This window comes from Bos javanicus, chromosome 26 (genome assembly GCF_032452875.1).
Source record: "Bos javanicus breed banteng chromosome 26, ARS-OSU_banteng_1.0, whole genome shotgun sequence".
NCBI classification, from domain to species: domain Eukaryota; kingdom Metazoa; phylum Chordata; class Mammalia; order Artiodactyla; family Bovidae; genus Bos; species Bos javanicus.
The window spans coordinates 23188791-23205818 of NC_083893.1; the positions used below are offsets into that span (position 1 = coordinate 23188791).

Sequence of the window (17028 nt, forward strand, 5' to 3'; positions counted from 1 at the left end):
GTGACTAACATGCCTCAGGGTGAGAAGTTCTAGTTCAGATTGGGCAGGGTGTCATGTCCTGTCCTGGAGCTCAGTTCTTGTCCTGTCCTGGAGCTCAGTTCAAGCTCAGGTAAAGAGAGAAAAGGAAGTTGAGAAAGGACAGAATTCCTTTCTGTTTGTCAAATTGAAACCTTTGGAGTTGCCTAATGATAATGATGTCTGGCCTTTTTTTTTTTTTTTTGATTAAAATTTTGTTGAAGTATAGTTGATTTATAATGTTGTGTTAGTTTCGGGTGTCCGGCAAAGTCAATCAGTTATACATGTTCAGTTCAGTTCAGTCACTCAGTCGTGTCCGACTCTTTGCGACCCCATGAATCGCAGCATGCCAGGCCTCCCTGTCCATCACCAACTCCCGGAGTTCACCCAGACTCACATCCATCGAGTCAGTGATGCCATCCAGCCATCTCATCCTCTGTTGTCCCCTTCTCCTCCTGCCCCCCATCCCTCCCAGCATCAGAGTCTTTTCCAATGAGTCAACTCTTCGCATGAGGTGGCCAAAGTACTGGAGTTTCAGCTTCAGCATCATTCCCTCCAAAGAAATCCCAGGGCTCATCTCCTTCAGAATAGACTGGTTGGATCTCCTTGCAGTCCAAGGGACTCTCAAGCGTCTTCTCCAACACCACAGTTCAAAAGCATCAGTTCTTCGGCGCTCAGCCTTCTTCACAGTCCAACTCTCACATCCATACATGACCACAGGAAAAACCATAGCCTTGACTAGATGGACCTTTGTTGGCAAAGTAATGTCTCTGCTTTTGAATATGCTATCTAGTTTGGTCATAACTTTCCTTCCAAAGAGTAAGCGTCTTTTAATTTCATGGCTGCAGTCACCATCTGTAGTGATTTTGGAGCCCAGAAAAATAAAGTCTGACACTGTTCCCACTGTTTCCCCATCTATTTCCCATGAAATGATGGGACCGGATGCCATGATCTTCGTTTTCTGAATGTTGAGCTTTAAGCCAACTTTTTCACTCTCCACTTTCACTTTCATCAAGAGGCTTTTTAGTTCCTCTTCACTTTCTGCTATAAGGGCGGTGTCATCTGCATATCTGAGGTTATTGATATTTCTCCCGGCAATCTTGATTCCAGCTTGTGCTTCTTCCAGTCCAGCGTTTCTCATGATGTACTCTGCATAGAAGTTAAATAAGCAGTGTGACAATATACAACCTTGACGTACTCCTTTTCCTATTTGGAACCAGTCTGTTGTTCCATGTCCAGTTCTAACTGTTGCTTCCTGACCTGCATACAGATTTCTCAAGAGGCAGGTCAGGTGGTCTGGTATTCCCATCTCTTTCATAATTTTCCACAGTTTCTTGTGATCCACACAGTCAAAGGCTTTGGCATAGTCAATAAAGCAGAAATAGATATTTTTCTGGAACTCTCTTTGCTTTTTTGATGATCCAGCAGATGTTGGCAATTTGATCTCTGATTCCTCTGCCTTTTCTAAAACCAGCTTGAACATCTGGAAGTTCACGGTTCACGTATTGCTGAAGCCTGGCTTGGAGAATTTTGAGCATTACTTTACTAGCGTGTGAGATGAGTGCAATTGTGTGGTAGTTTGAGTGTTCTTTGGCATTGCCTTTCTTTGGGATTGGAATGAAAACTGACCTTTTCCAGTCCTGTGGCCACTGCTGAGTTTTCCAAATGTGCTGGCATATTGAGTGCAGCACTTTCACAGCATCATCTTTCAGGATTTGAAAGAGCTCAACTGGTATTCCATCACTTCCAGTAGCTTTGTTCATAGTGATGCTTTCTAAGGCCCACTTGACTTCACATTCCAGGATGTCTGGTTCTAGATGAGTGATCACACCATCGTGATTATCTTGGTCATGAAGATCTTTTTTGTACAGTTCTTCTGTGTATTCTTGCCACCTCTTCTTAATATCTTCTGCTTCTGTTAGGTCCATACCATTTCTGTCCTTTATCGAGCCCATCTTTGCATGAATGTCCCCTTGGAATCTCTAATTTTCTTGAAGAGAGCTCTAGTCTTTCCCATTCTGTTGTTTTCCTCTATTTCTTTGGATTGATCGCTGAGGAAGGCTTTCTTATCTCTTCTTGCTATTCTTTGGAACTCTGCATTCAGATGCTTATATCTTTCCTTTGCTCCTTTGCTTTTCGCTTCTCTTCTTTTCACAGCTATTTGTAAGGCCTCCCCAGACAGCCATTTTGCTTTTTTGCATTTCTTTTCCATGGGGATGTATCTACTCATTTTTAAGTTTCTTTTTCCATATAGGCCATTACAGAGTTTTGAGTCAAGTTCCCTCTGCTATACAGTAGGTCCTTATTAGTTATCTGTTTTATATACACTAGTGTGTATATGTCAATCCCAATCCCCCAATTTATCCCTTCCCTTGAATATTCCGTATTGATCATAAGTTTGTTTTCTGCATCTGTGACTCTACTTCTGTTTTGTAAATGAGTTCATTTGGACCCTTCTTTTTTTTTTTTTTTTAAGATTCTACTATAAGTGATATCATTTGGTATTTGTCTTCTGTGGCTGACTTATTTCACTGAATGTGACAGTCTCTCGATCCATCCATGTTGCTGCAAGTGGCATTATTTTGTTCTAGTTTTTTAAGGAAACTTCATGTTGTTCTCCATAACAGCTGTACAAATTTACATTCCCACCAACAGTGTAGGAGGGTTCCCTTTACTCCATATTCTCTCCATCATTTTTTGTTTGTAGATTTTTTTTTTTTTGATGATCATTCTGACTGGTGTGAGAGAATACCTCATTGTATTTTTGATTTGCATTTCTCTAACAATTAGTGATGTCAGGCATCTTTTTGTGTGCTTTTTGGCCACCTGTGATAACTGACTTTTTTGTGGAGGACTTAAAACTCCTTGAGGCTGGGATTGAGACTCTGCACTAAGAGAATAACATGGCCCCTGCCTGTTATTCGATCTTTTCTTCTCCTCTAGGGAGTTTGATTGTGGAATGGATGCATTTCTAAGAAATTTAAGATTGGCAAAAATACTTGTCACTCTTTGCAGCACTTGGGAAAGTAGGATCAACATAGAGACAGAACCAATTTCTTCACTTACTTGTTTCCTACTTTGCCACCATTTAAGCCAAGAACAAACTTCCTTGGGCTCAGCTGTGGCTAGACCCGGCCAGGCTCTAAAATGCTTTGGCAGGCTTTTGAGAGGAAATTGTCAGCTAAAGGAAGCTGGCTTGTCTGCTGTGAGTCTTCATTTGTTTATTTTCCCAATATTGATGGAGCTCATGGTTGGGGCCTGTACATGGTTGTAGGGATTTCTTTTTAAAAAAAGAAAAACGAGTAAGACGTGGTATGGCCATACAAAAAGCTATAAATCTAGGGGGAAGGGCAGGCAGGTAGAAACTATAGATACACGGTGTGGTGTTTTGTGAATTCAAGAGAAACAAGAGGGCGGGAACTGGGAATTTATAAAGGGGAAACTGTATGTGTATTTGGGCTTCCCTGGTGGCTCAGATGGTAAAGAATGAGCCCGCAACACAGGAGACCTGGCTTCCATCCCTGGGTTGGGAAGATGCCCTGGAGGAAGGCATGGCAACCCAGTCCAGTATTCTTGCTTGGAGAATCCTCATGGACAAAAGAGCCTAGCGGGCTACAGTCCATGGGGTCCCAAAGAGGGGGACACGACTGAGCTAATAAGCACAGCATAATGTGTAAATGAAGTTAAGTGTGCTGTCTAGCACAGTACGCTGAGGATCTCTTAACTGTGGGTAATGAGAGAGCGTGCAGAAAACGTAGTGGCAGCAGGTGAGATAAAGAAGTATGCAGGGGCCAGGACACAGAAAGGACCGTACTGATAAATTCGGATGATAAATTCTGTAGGTAGTTGCAGTATTTTGAGAGGGGAAGTCCTGAGACAATGATATTTGCTTTTAGGTAGTAGAGCACCTGTGTTCTGACCTGTGAAAGAAATTCGAGAGGGAAGAATTAGCAACTGGCTGGGCAGCAGGAAGCCTGTCTGTATTTAGCCAAAAAATGAGAAAACAGGTTGAAACACTGGAGCTATTTCTTAGGTAGAGTCAATAGAATTTCCTCCCTGAGTACTTGGGTTGACAAAGCACTGTGCCTTAGGTAAAGATACTATCTGACATGGAATTCAAATTGACCCAAGCTGCTGCTTGAGCAATTTGAGACCAAGAGAGGGACCGACCTGGTACTGGGGCTGTGTTTAAAGACAAAAAAAATCAAAGAGATTTTTAGATTATAGTAGCCTTCTTCTTTGAGAGCGCCCGGTTACTTTCTGAAAGTAACTTATTTTCCAACACCCTTTAGAATTACCAAACCTCTTCTCTTTGCTAAACCGTGGAAATCTAGTAGTTCCGCCACACTCAAGATGGTAAACACCAGACTTAGACTTTTCAACCCACGTTTTGGATGGTCCCGCCCCCCGTCGGAGGTACTTCCGCCACTCTCTGCGGAGCGAACGCATTTATACCGCCTCCCAGCACTCAAGATGGCCCGGCTTCCTCCTACTTTCCATTGGCTGAATTTCTCCAATTTTCCGTCTTCATAAGGAGGCGGAACTTCGATTTGATCGACAGCTTTTTTAACCAATGGACGAAGGGCAAGGGCCAATGAAGCGTAGGAACTGGAGAACCACCCCAGTGTCTGGGAGGGCGTTTGGGCTGGGGCGGGGTGAAGCGGAGCCGGAAACGGGAGGGGAGAGTGAAACAGGAAAAGAAGGGAAGAAGGAAGAACAGGGAAGAGGAGGAGAGGGAGGAGGAGGAGGGAGGTGGCGGCGCCGTGGCGGAGGAGCAGGAGCAGGAGGGGGATGGCGAGGAGAAGGCTCCTGGGTGGCATGGCGCTCCTGCTCCTCCAGGCGCTGCCCAGCCCCCTGTCAGTCAGGGCTGAACCCCCGCAGGTAAGGGGGAGGGTCGTGTGGCGGCCTGAGGGGCCAGGCTGGGGGCCTCGGGGTCGTTGAGGCGTGGCTGGAGAGGGCCTAAAGGAACGTTGTTATCGAGAGTTGTGGGCTCCTGAGACGGTCATCCATGCTTGAGTGGACAGGATCTGAGGGGGCGTCGATGTTTAGCCGAGGGACACCTGTGACGGTTTTGGTATCAGGGAGGAGGCAGAGGCATGCTGCCAAGTGAGTTGAGGGGCGTTTGAGGCGGCACTTCAGTCAGGTGGGCCGGGAATGATTGTGAATGGATAGTGGTATCAGGCGGGGCGTGTGTGGGGTGCGCATTCGTGTCCTCCAGTGGAGCAGGTCTGTGAGGCAGCGGTGCCGCGTGTTCGTCGGTGCGGGTAGGGGTACGTGGGTTATTGAGCCGGCCTGAGAGGGCGGCGGGGCTGAGAGGATACCTATTTCCAGCTGGATCGGGGTATGTTCTAGGGGCCTCTTACCCCATTTTAAGTGGTGTTGGAGGCGGGACTCTCGGAAGGCAGGTGGGATGAAGTAGCCTGGGACCCCTCAGCAGCAGCGCACACCTGAGCTGTAACAAGTTTTTACTATTAGGTTGACTGGCCTGGGGAAGCCAGTGACTGATGCTATCCTGGGCCAGCTCAGTTTTGAGCAAAGGATGGTGCTGATGCCAATACGGTCAACAAATGGAGCACCCTAGCTTTTCTTGCTAGGTGGCTTGTGCAGATTTCAGCCGCTGCTGGCATTTCGAAACTCTTAATGGGAGCGTTACCCTTGGTGCCACGTTGGGTGGGGTGCAGTGGGGGGAATCACCGTCCTTCCCTTCTTTGCATTTGGCAAGGCTTTACCGTTCTGTTTTCTCTGTCTCTTCAGAAAGGCCTACACACACAGACACACACAGAGGAAGATGACAGAATCTATATAGTATAGCTTAGCACTTGAACTTGGTGTGGTCAAGAGTAGAAGCAGAATGCCAGCAAAAATACTTATCATTTTTCCTAGGAATTTATGAGCATCATGTTATGCCCATTAGTATCCTCTATTTAAAACATTAATTTTTTTTTAAGTGAGGTAAAATTTATAAAACATAAATCATTTGAAACCATTTGACCATTTTAAAGTGAACACTTAAGTGGTGTTTAGTACATTCACAGTGTTGAGCAACCACTGCCTCCATGTAGTTCCAGAATATTTTCATCACCTGGGAAGAAAACCCACTATCATTAAGCAGTTCCTCCCTGTTTCGCCTCCTCGCAGCCCCTGGCAAACATCAGTCTACTTTCTGTGTCCATAGATGTATCTATTCAGGATATTCCATGTAAATGGAATCTTACAATATATGACCTTTTGTATCTGGCTTCTTTCCCTTAGCATAAAGTTTTCAAGGATTATTCACATTGTAGCATGTATTTCTTTCCTTTTTTATGGGTGAATAATATTCCATTGTGTGGCTCTTCCAGAATTTGCTGTTTCATCTGTCTGTGGAAGTATCACCTGCTCTTCTCAAAGACTGTATTTATGTATATTAGAAATTACATGTGAAAGGAGCAGAGCTCATTTTCTAGCCCAGCACATTCCCTTTTCTTGGGCTGGGACTCTTCTGTTCTAGCCTTTGTTGGGGTTCTTTCTTTTCTTAGTTAAAATCATAAACTGGCAGGAGAAATAAGTTTTCTTTATTAGAAAAGTTACTGCCCTTAGGACTGGTCAAGCTAAGAAGTGTAGATATTGAGTAAAATATAGAATAAACTGTTGCTTTTCCTTTACACCTGCACTTAAATATCTCTAAAGACTGTTCCCAATAACCAGTAATTAGCATTACTAGGGGGTTGATTTAGGAACAGTGCAGGCTTTGGAGCTGGGTTCCCTGGGCCTGTGGACTGCATCTCCCTAGTGGAGAGCAGTGATTGGCATCTGGTGGGAACCAGATCCATTTCTTTAACCGAATGGAAAATGGTGGTTCCTTCCCAGGTCATGGAAGCCTAGGAGGTGGAGAGAAGATGTGGGAGGGATCCTCAGTGTAATGCCCTCGTTGCCATTTGTGGATCACAGGCTGTTTGCTTATCATCTCTCTGGCACTTCCGATTCTTACTTGGGGGACAGGGCGGCTTTTGTACTTTGTTCCGTTTGGATGGATGCTAACACTGGACGGCAGCAATTAGGTTGTTACAGGTCCTGCAGAGAAGGGGAAGTTTCTGAAATGAGTAGTCTATCCCCCTGACCCTTTCCCCCGAACACTCCTGCCTTCATCTTACAGACTCTCTTTCTCAGTATCTATGGTGAGAATTGTTTTGTGAATTTTGACCTTTGAAATGGAAGTTACTCTATAATAATTAACTCTGAATCCCCCACAATTTAGTTAATTTAGTTTTTGGTTTTTGTTGATTTTTTTTTTTTTTTGGTTTACAGAAATCAGTGAAAAAAAAAAAAATTAGAGACCACTTGGTATAGGATGTACTTCAGGTACTTGCTGTCCTTGTTTCAACAAGTAGCTTCTGGCTAGCTCTGAATTGAGGAGGACTCTCTGTACTCTTTCCGTATTGAAAGTGGTATGGGTACCTCATTGCATTTTTTTTCTCTTGACATGGCTCTATCAGATACAATCTTTTTAATTAAAGTCCATTCTAAAGGAGATCAGTCCTGGGTGTTGGAAGGACTGATGCTAAAGCTGAAACTCCAATACTTTGGCCACCTCATGTGAATAGTTGACTCATTGGAAAAGACTCTGATGCTGGGAGGGATTGGCGGCAGGAGGAGAAGGGGATGACAGAGGATGAGATGGCTGGATGGCATTACCGACTCCACTGATGGACATGAGTTTGAGTGAACTCCAGGAGTTGGTGATGGACAGGGAGGCCTGGCGTGCTGCGATTCATGGGGTCGCAAAGAGTCGGACACGACTGAGCAACTGAACTGAACTGAATTTATTTACAATGTTGTGTTAGTTTCTGGTGTACAGCAAAGTGATTCAGTTATGTAAATATGTGTGTGTATCTCAGCTCCCTGGTTGCTCAGACAGTAAAGAATCTGCCTGCAATGCAGAAGACCCAAGTCCCTGGATCAGGAAGATCCCTGGAGAAGGAAATGGCCACCCACTCCAGTATTCTTGCCTGGAGAATTCCATGGACAGAGGAGCCTGGTGGGCTACAGTTCATAGGATCGCAAAGAGTCAGACAAGACTGAGTGATTAACACACACACGTGTGTGTGTGTATAGAAACATGTGCACACACACATGTGTATATACATACGTGTATATAAACACACACATGCATATATGTATATACAGATAAATTCTTTTTCATAATACAATCTCTTTTAAAAACCTACATTTCATATCAGATAATATTTGGCAGCTTTCTTTCTCTGGTTCCAGTTCTGCACTGGAACAATTATTTCCTGCCATCCTGGCCCAGATAAGTTCATCAGTTTAATTCTTTCTGTGATTAGGAACTTAGACTTAATTCTCCTGTAGATCTTTGCAACTCAGATGTGATTCTGTGAATCTATAAAGAATAAAAAAGCTGTGGGTCTCCAAACAGGAAGGCCTTGACATTTGTCTCTTTCAGTTGAATTATGATGGAGATACAGAGTTTCTTTCTTTTTCTTGTTGGTTAGATTCAACTGGAAAAATCTGACTGTAGTGTTTAAAGCTTTAGTAGAAATGTCTTTTTCCATAAAGTGATCCAACCGATAGGTTGGGCGCAAATCTGTAGAGATGTGGTCCTTACCTTCCCTCTGCCATGCTTCAAACTTTGAGTTGGACAGGGGCCCTAGGTCATGGTTTGTTTTTTCCCACCACACCCCCCAATAGTGTATCCCTTCCCCCCACCATTACGTGTTTCTGCTGCCCTAGTTCTCAGTCCAGAAGCCCTGCTCCACTCTTCTTTCCTAACTACAGCATTATAGTGCGACCACCCTCATTCCTTCTTGTAGAATAGTGAGTTATGAGACTTTCAAATTCTTATCCTCTTTCTTTCTCTTTCTTAGCCTATTTTACACACCAAAGTGAGCAGTTGTCTAAAATCAACACCACGAGTTGCTTATGTAAATCCTTTCAGTAGACTCCAGCAAACATGTACTGAAACGTTCGTTCTTTGCAGCAGGCTATTATTATTCCTAGGCACTGCTGCTGCTGCTGCTAAGTCGCTTCAGTCATGTCTGACTCTGTGCGACCTCATGGACAGCAGCCTACCAGGCTCCCCTGTCCCTGGGATTCTCCTGGCAAGAGTACTGGAGTGGGGTGCCATTTCCTTCTCCAATGCATGAAAGTGAAAATGAAGTCTCTCAGTTGTGTCTGACTCTTAGCGACCCCATGGACTGTAGCCTACCAGGCTCCTCCACCCATGGGATTTTCCAGGCAAGAGTACTAGAGTGGGGTGCCATTAGGCACTGGGAACCCTCAAATGAGTAACCAGCTCCCTGTCCTCAAGGAGATGATAATCTTGTGAGAAAGACAGATAACAAACACTGATTTGTAATCTGGAGGGATCAGTGCTGTAATGGTTGTTCAGTTGCTCAGTGATATCTGACTCTGCGACCCCATGGACTGCAGCATGCTAGGCTTCCCTGTCCTTCGCTATCTCCCAGAGTTTGCTCCAACTCATGTCCATTGAATCAGTGATGCCATCCAACCATCTCATCCTCTGTCGTCCCCTTCTCTTCCTGCCTTCAGTTTTTCCCAGCATCAGGGTCTTCTCCAATGAATCAGCTCTTTGCATCAGGCGGCCAAAGTATTGGAGCTTCAGCATCAGTCCTTCCAGTGACTATTCAGGACTGATTTCCTTTAGGGTCAACTGGTTTGATCTCCTTGCTGTCCAAGGGTCTTAAGGATTGTAATGAGTCCCTATAATGGGAGTGCATGCAAAGGACTATGGGAACCATGGCTAGGACTGGGGGAAGGTGGGGATTTAGGGAATGCTTCATAGAGGGAGAGGCATTTGGACAGGGCTTTCTAGGTTGATAAGATTAAGTAGGATGTCTGTGGACCAGGAAGTTGGGGGGGGGGGTGGTGGTTATTCCAGTATGAAAGAGTGGGAATGGAGTTTTTGGAAGAGGCACACAGTCTGTGGTGGAAGCTTTGCCTGTGGGTGTGCAGAGGACTGTGAGAGTAGGTTGAGACTTGAAAGGTGGGCTGCAGTTAGATGGTAAGGAGGCCTTTTATCCATTGTTGAAGCAGTGCTGTCCAGTAGAACTTATATGATGTTGGAAATCATCTGTATCTGTGCTGTCCATGTGTGGCTACTAAACACTTAAAATGTGACTAGGATAACTGAGAAACTGAATTTTTAATGACATTTAATTTTTTCATATCAACTTTATTGAGAGATAATTCACTTGGCAAAGGATTCATACTTTTAAAGTGTACAGAAAATATATTTTTTCAGTAAGTCACAGGGTTGTGTAAGCATCTCTACTATGTAATTTTAGAACATTTTCGTCGCTCCACACAGAAACTGCATAACCATTAGCAGCCCTTCCCCATTATACCCCTTCCTCCTCCGGCCCCTGCAACTGCTAATCTACCTTCTGTCTCTTTGGATTTGCCCATTGTGGACATTCTGTATAAATAGAGTCATATACCATGTGGTCCTTTGTAACTGGCTTCTTTGACTTAGCATCATGTTTTCAAGTTTCTTCCATGTTGATCTATTGGTATTTATTTGCATGTATCAGCATTTCATTCCCTTTTTTATGGCCAATATTCATTTGTATGAATGTACCACATTGTATTTATCCATTCATCAGTTGATGGACATTTGGGCTGTTTCCCCTTTTGGGCTATTATGAATAATGCTGCTGTGTACATGCATGTACACGTTTTTATGTAGATATGTTTTCATTTCTCTTGGGTATATACCTAATAGTGAAATTGCTGGGTCTAATAAGTCTTTGTGTAACCTTTTGAGAAACTGCCAGACTGTTTTCCAGAAGTCTGGAATGATATGGTATGATATTGTGGCTGCTGCTGCTGCTAAGTCGCTTCAGTCGTGTCCGACTCTGTGCGACCCCATAGACCGCAACCCACCAGGCTCCCCCGTCCCTGGGATTTTCCAGGCAAGAACACTGGAGTGGGTTGCCATTTCCTTCTCCAGTGCATGAAAGTGAAAAGTGAAAGTGAAGTCGCTCAGTCGTGTCCAACCCTCATCGACCCCATGGACTGCAGCCTTCCAGGCTCCTCTGTCCACGGGATTTTCCAGGCAAGAGTACTGGAGTGGGGTGCCATTGCTTTCTCCGGATATTGTGGCTACTGACCACCTATTAGATAATGCACATCTAACAGTTTTCCAGTGTGGAGCTGGAATATGGTCTAATGTAGTGGTGGAGTCATGGGTTGTGGGGGCAGACTATGTGAGTTCCAAACTTGATTCTTCCACTTACTATCCTTGAGCAAAGTATTTAACTTTTTTGTGCCTCAGTTTCCTCATCTGTAAAATGGGGATAGTAATAGCATGTACCTTATAGATTTGTTGGGAGGTGAAAAGACATACTGTATGTAAAGCTTTTGGAGTATACTTAATGGTTATTAAATATAATAATACTTATCCCATGGACAGAGGACCCTGGTAGGCTACAGTCCATGGGGTTGCAAAGAGTTGGACATGACTGAGCGACTTCACTTCACCACTACTATTATTTTTGAGGGTCCTCAGAGTTCATTGTGATTGGTAAGTTGGTGTTACCTCTCAAACTAGGTTCAGAAACTGAGATTTGGGGAGTTTCAAGTGACTTCCTTGATCCTGTTCTATGTCTGAGTTTAAGTTCAATTCTGATCTTTTACTTGTGTAGGTAACTTTTCATGGTGAACCTATGTAGAGTGGTCTTCTCAATTGGGAACAATTTTTCCTGAGGACATTTGTCAGTGTCTGGAATCTATTTTTTTTTTAAGTATTTATTTTTGGCTGCATCGAGCCCTAGTTGTGGCACTCTGGCTTTCTTGTTGAAGTACTCAGGCTCAGTTATTATGGTGTGTGGGCTTGCTCCAGGGCACATGGGATCTTAGTTCCCTGACCAGGAATGGAACCCACATACCCAGCATTGCATGAGAGTTTCTTAACCGCTGAACCACCAGGGAAGTCCCTGGAAACATGTGATTGTCATAACTCAGGAACATTACTGGCGTCTGTTGTGTGAAGGCCAGGGGTGCTGCTAAACGTTGAGGGTAGTCCCCCCACAACAGAGAATTGTCTGGCCCAAAATATCAGTAGTGCCAAGGTGGAGGAACCCTTGTGTGGTACCTGCTTTCCCCTTACCGGCTCCTGTTCAGCATCTTGGGATTTGCTTTCCTATAAAGAGATGTGTGTGAGATAACCTCTGACAACAAATTTCAGGTGGGACAGTTTAAAGCTTTGATGTCCTGAATCTTGATTAGTCTCTGTCGTGTTGACGTGCGTTACCAGTCAGCTTCGCTTTGTCAGCCAACATCAACAGTTTTGACAAAAGCACATTTTTTTCAGTCTGTGGTTCAGTAAGCAGGTGAGCCTCCCTCAGTCACCCCATCTTGAACTTTCTTTCCTCTCACTTTGGTCTACCCTTGTGGTTTCACTTTAAGAACATGTTTGTTTTCGCCCCAGTGAAAGCGGGATGGCCAGTCACTTCCTTTTCTGTGTCCTCCATGGTCCCGTAATCACTCTGAACTGAGTCATGTTCTTAGAACTTTTTCCTTTGCTCATTCCAAGTCTTCACTCTCCTCTCATTTTTGGCCTCACAAATGTTAGTTCTCACACACGCTCAGCCTGTAGAAACCATTAGATGTCCTCCTGTCGCCACGATGGAAGCTTACGGTCCTGGACCTCAGCGGGGCTGTGTCTGGAGGAGAGTCCTTTTGCCAGGCCCCAGGACGCAGCTCATCTGTGGATACCGGGCACAGGCTGACTACTCTGTGGGTGCTGTGGGGAACTTAGATGGCTTTGGATTTAAAATTCCAACTGCTGTAGAATGCCTGGCCAAGTCACGCACCTGAGGGCCTCGTTCTTTCTTGCCTAAGTAGCTGGACTGATGTTTGAGGGACCGTGAAGACCAGGTAGTCCAGTGACGCGGGTTCATTCTTTGCCCTGCAGCCTCAATGGTAGGCTTTGTTGGGGCCACTGAAGCCTACTCTGACCACACAGCGTGGCCACTGGGTGACAAGGAGTGGTGACAGTGGATCTGGGTGACCTGTCTGCTCAGCAGCACACAGCAGACAGCCGTGGGCACCGCCCTTTTGGCCCATCCTTTACAGATCCACTAGGTGGAGCCAAGTCTGGCCAAAAACCCACATGCAATGTGGAAACCACAAACAAAGAAATACAATAAATCCAGAATACTGCAACCTGGGAGGTAAGGAAAAGGGAAACAAACCGCATTCTATTGAATTCTGCAGCTTGTTGATACAATTCTGGGCTTTCCCAGTGTGGGAATTAAAGTCCGTCATCCTTTCATACTTGTGAGTCTTGCCTGGATGGGGTTTTTTTGGATCCTCTCACTCACTCAGCTACATTCCCATAGCCGGATTTATTTACTTTTGGTTTTCATCTTTCCATACTTTCCTCTGTGGGACAGCAGATGAGCTGTGTATCTTCTATTCCTGGTGCCATCGTCACTCTCATAGTGTCACGGCTCAGTTTTGATTCACAATCTTAGGTGTTTTAAAGAATTTAAATTTGTTTTGGAAGAGATGAGAGTGAATGTAAGATGTTGTAAGAATATTTGTGGCTTGGAATCGTGGATCTTAGAGTGAAGTTATAAAAAAATATCTGTTTTGATTTTTAAATATGGAGCAAGACGGATTATGTTGTAACACTATTTTATTATACATTCTTATAGATCAGAAGCATGCTGTTCATGGAGAAAATAATCATATTTCTCATAACTGTTATTTGTTCCCCATTTAAAAATTATATTCCTCATCTAAGATTTCACCTGGCAATTTCACTCTGGTTGTGTTAACCAATCAAACACAGAATGAAAGCACCATAGCTTAGTTTATCGATTGGATTTACATATTTGTGGTTTATTTGGGAGAGAACGTTAATATTTGGCTTTCTGCACTGGGATGTTGGAGCACTGTAGCTCTTTGGGACTTAAATATAGAGTTGAATAGTGTAAGAAGTTCATCCTGTGTACTTCTTTCTATTTTCTTGAGCCCCTTGTTTTCAAATATGCAAATCCTCTTGCTGCTGCTGCTGTGGTGGATGGGGGTGAGGAGCAGAAAACCTGCTCTGGCCTGATTCAGAAGAAGGTCCACTCTGGCTGTCTCTCCATTGCCTTTTTTAGACCCGATTGCTGCTTTTCTTTGGGCTTTAAGTTACGTTTTCATATCAGTTTTTAATTACACAAAAATAATAATGGCTCATAACAATGATAAGTAACAGAGAAATACAAAAATACTTAGGGGAAAAATTGAAAGTTTGTGGTTTGGTGTGTATTTTTGGTGGTTTTTCTGCTTATGCTGCATATTTATAGATACAGCAATATAACTCCTATGTATAAATTTATATACACATAAAATACATGAAATTGTTGGTATGGGTAGCATTCTTTGTTTTCTTTCATTTATTTTTTAAATTTTATTGGAGTATGTAATTTTATTGAATTTACAATATTGTGTTTCAGGTGTATAGCAGAGCAAATCAGTTATACATATACACATATCCACTATTTTTTAGACTCTTTTCCCATGTGAGCCATTAGAGTATTGAATAGAATCTTTCATTTGTTTTTGAAACAAAAATGGATACTTTACATGTAGTATTTTAACAATATGCACTTCTTTTAAACCTTCATATATTGTAGACTTCTTTTCATATGGCGTGTATGCCTCGTGATTTTTTTTTAATGCCTGTATGTTACTGCTTGAGATCAAAAGTTATTTAACCACCCCTCCATTAATGAACATACATTGTGTCCAAGGTTCTGCATTTTCACACTGTGCTATAGTGACCATTGTTGCACTTATTTCTGTCTGCAATTTGCTAGATTCCTAGAAGTGGAATTAGGGGTTATGGGGTTATAACGTGTGGACATTTGGAATTCGGGGCCAACAGTGCCAAGTTGCTTCCCAACACGGTTGTATCAGCTCACATTCCCATTAGTAGGGCTTACTTCCCCACACACGTGAGTAACATTTCTTCACTGGCGCCTTCTGCTTATCCTTGAAGATGTGTCTTCTGATTCTTAACACAGGCTTCTAGAGACCATTTCGGTTTACTTCCTCAAAGGCCTAGAGGTCTCCTCCCTGTCTGCAAACTGGTTGCTCCCTTTGCTGTGGAGCAGGATTCACCCAAGGGCAGTGGGCTTGTAGCCAGAGGAGGGTAGAAATGCCTGCCCATCTGCCAAAAGAAGTGGTTTGTGGTCCCCTCGAGAATGTCAGGCAGGTGCCTGGAGCTGTTGGCCAGTCGCTGTGAGGCACACGAGTTTAATTTCAAGCCCAAACTACCACCCTTCCATGGTAGTATCCCAGAAGAAGAGATGCTTGAAACTGGCATTGTTGAAGAGTGCAGACTCTAGAGCCAGATTACTTCCATATAACCTTGGGCTAGTTAGTTAACTCAGTATCCTCATCTGTAAAATGGGATATTAGCACCTAGCCTATAGGCAGTACCTGCCACATAGTAATTACTGGGCAAATGTTAACCTTTGTTGTTGTTATTATTAATTATTTTAGCTCTGGTGAACATTAAGGCTTCTCCATTCCCTTACTGACGCAAGACTTATTTTTGGTGGAGGGATTTAAGAATACATTTTGGTTTACTCCTTGTCCAAACTGAACATGAATCACTTTACATACCATCCCCCTTGGCAATCAGGTGAGAGGTGTTTTTTCGCCATTTTATTTTGGACAGGAAAGTAGGACTTACTGGTGGGTATGAGTAAGGAGGAGACAGCACCATGGCTCTCACGAGTGCAGGGGCCAATATTAGGGATGTATTTGACCCCACAGCCATCTGGGGTGAGCCACTCTTCTGTTCCCATGTTTTCATCCTCATTAAACTTAGTGAATCCCCACTTCTTGGAGACGTGGACCTTCTGATGGCCAGGGAGCTTGAACTTGGCCCCAAGGAGGGCTTCAGTCATATGCTCCTTTTTCTGCTGCTTGGTACGGATAGACATTATAATTTGGCCAACGTGGACCCTGACCACTATGCCCTTTGGAAGGCCACTGGCCACTGAGGCCTTCCAAAGACACTGAGCCTACCTGTCTGGAACCTTGACTGGGGACAGCATGCCAGTCTTGAAAGTCCTGGAAAGGGCTGTCTCCAGGATCCCTTTGAGCAACCTTTGCGCACAGGCAACAGGCTGCATACACTACCGAGGAGGCTGCTGTTTGCAGCCTTTGCACCAGGCCCCCATGATCAGCTTAATTGGCTGCAAAACAATTGGTTTCTAATAGTAAAGTGTGAAATTATTTATTCTTAGAGCAGGTAAGTTAGGGTATATGCTGTTACTCTGATATACACACCATTGTACTCTCTTGAGCAAGGAAGAGAGGGGGGGTTTTGGATCATCGTTCATTCTGTCCCCAGCGCTGCCACTTGAAGATCTGGCTGCTCTCAGCTCACAATGTACTTACTGAGCTGAGGGGCTCCCTGAGGCTTCTTGACACCAGTCCCCAACCTCCATTTGGTACTTCCTCTTCTGAGTTGAGAATGCTTTCTGAGGCTTGCTTTTATTTTATTTTTTTAATACAGCTTTTGTTGTTGAGTCACTCAGTCACATCCAGCTCTTTACGACCCTATGGATTGCAGGATGCCAGACCTAATACGGCTTTACTGAGATGTAATTCACATACCATACAATTCACTCTCTTGGAATATACAATTCAGTGAGTTCTAGTGTATTCACAAGTTTGGGCCACCATCACCACTATCTACTTTCAGAACATTTTCATCAATTACAAAAGAAGTGCTGTTATCAGCAGTCATTCCCACCCCTCCTTCCAAGATCCCTCAAATCCCTGGCAACCACTAATTGACTTTCTGTCTCTGTGGACTTGTCCATTTTGATCAATTCATGTAAATGGAATCATATACCATGTGCTGTTTTATGACTGGCTTCTTTCACTTAGCATTGTGTTTTCAAGATTCATCCATGTTGTAACATGTCAGTAAGCCACTCCTTTTTAAAAAATTTTCATTGGAGTATAGTTGATTTACAG

The 17028-nt window shown here is 43.8% G+C and overlaps 1 protein-coding gene and 1 pseudogene across 1 annotated transcript in view; one reads left to right on the forward strand and one right to left on the reverse strand.

The window, feature by feature from the left end:
- The first annotated feature begins 4691 nt into the window (after positions 1 to 4691).
- The window catches only part of WBP1L (WW domain binding protein 1 like), a 56329-nt gene continuing 43992 nt past the window's right edge, over positions 4692 to 17028 (forward strand). The window contains exon 1 of the mRNA XM_061403304.1: positions 4692 to 4896. Coding sequence (XP_061259288.1) covers positions 4807 to 4896 — 90 coding nt within the window. The 5' untranslated portion in view covers positions 4692 to 4806. The remainder of the gene's footprint in view (positions 4897 to 17028) is intronic.
- On the reverse strand, positions 16122 to 16244 carry LOC133239696 (small nucleolar RNA SNORA70; annotated as a pseudogene).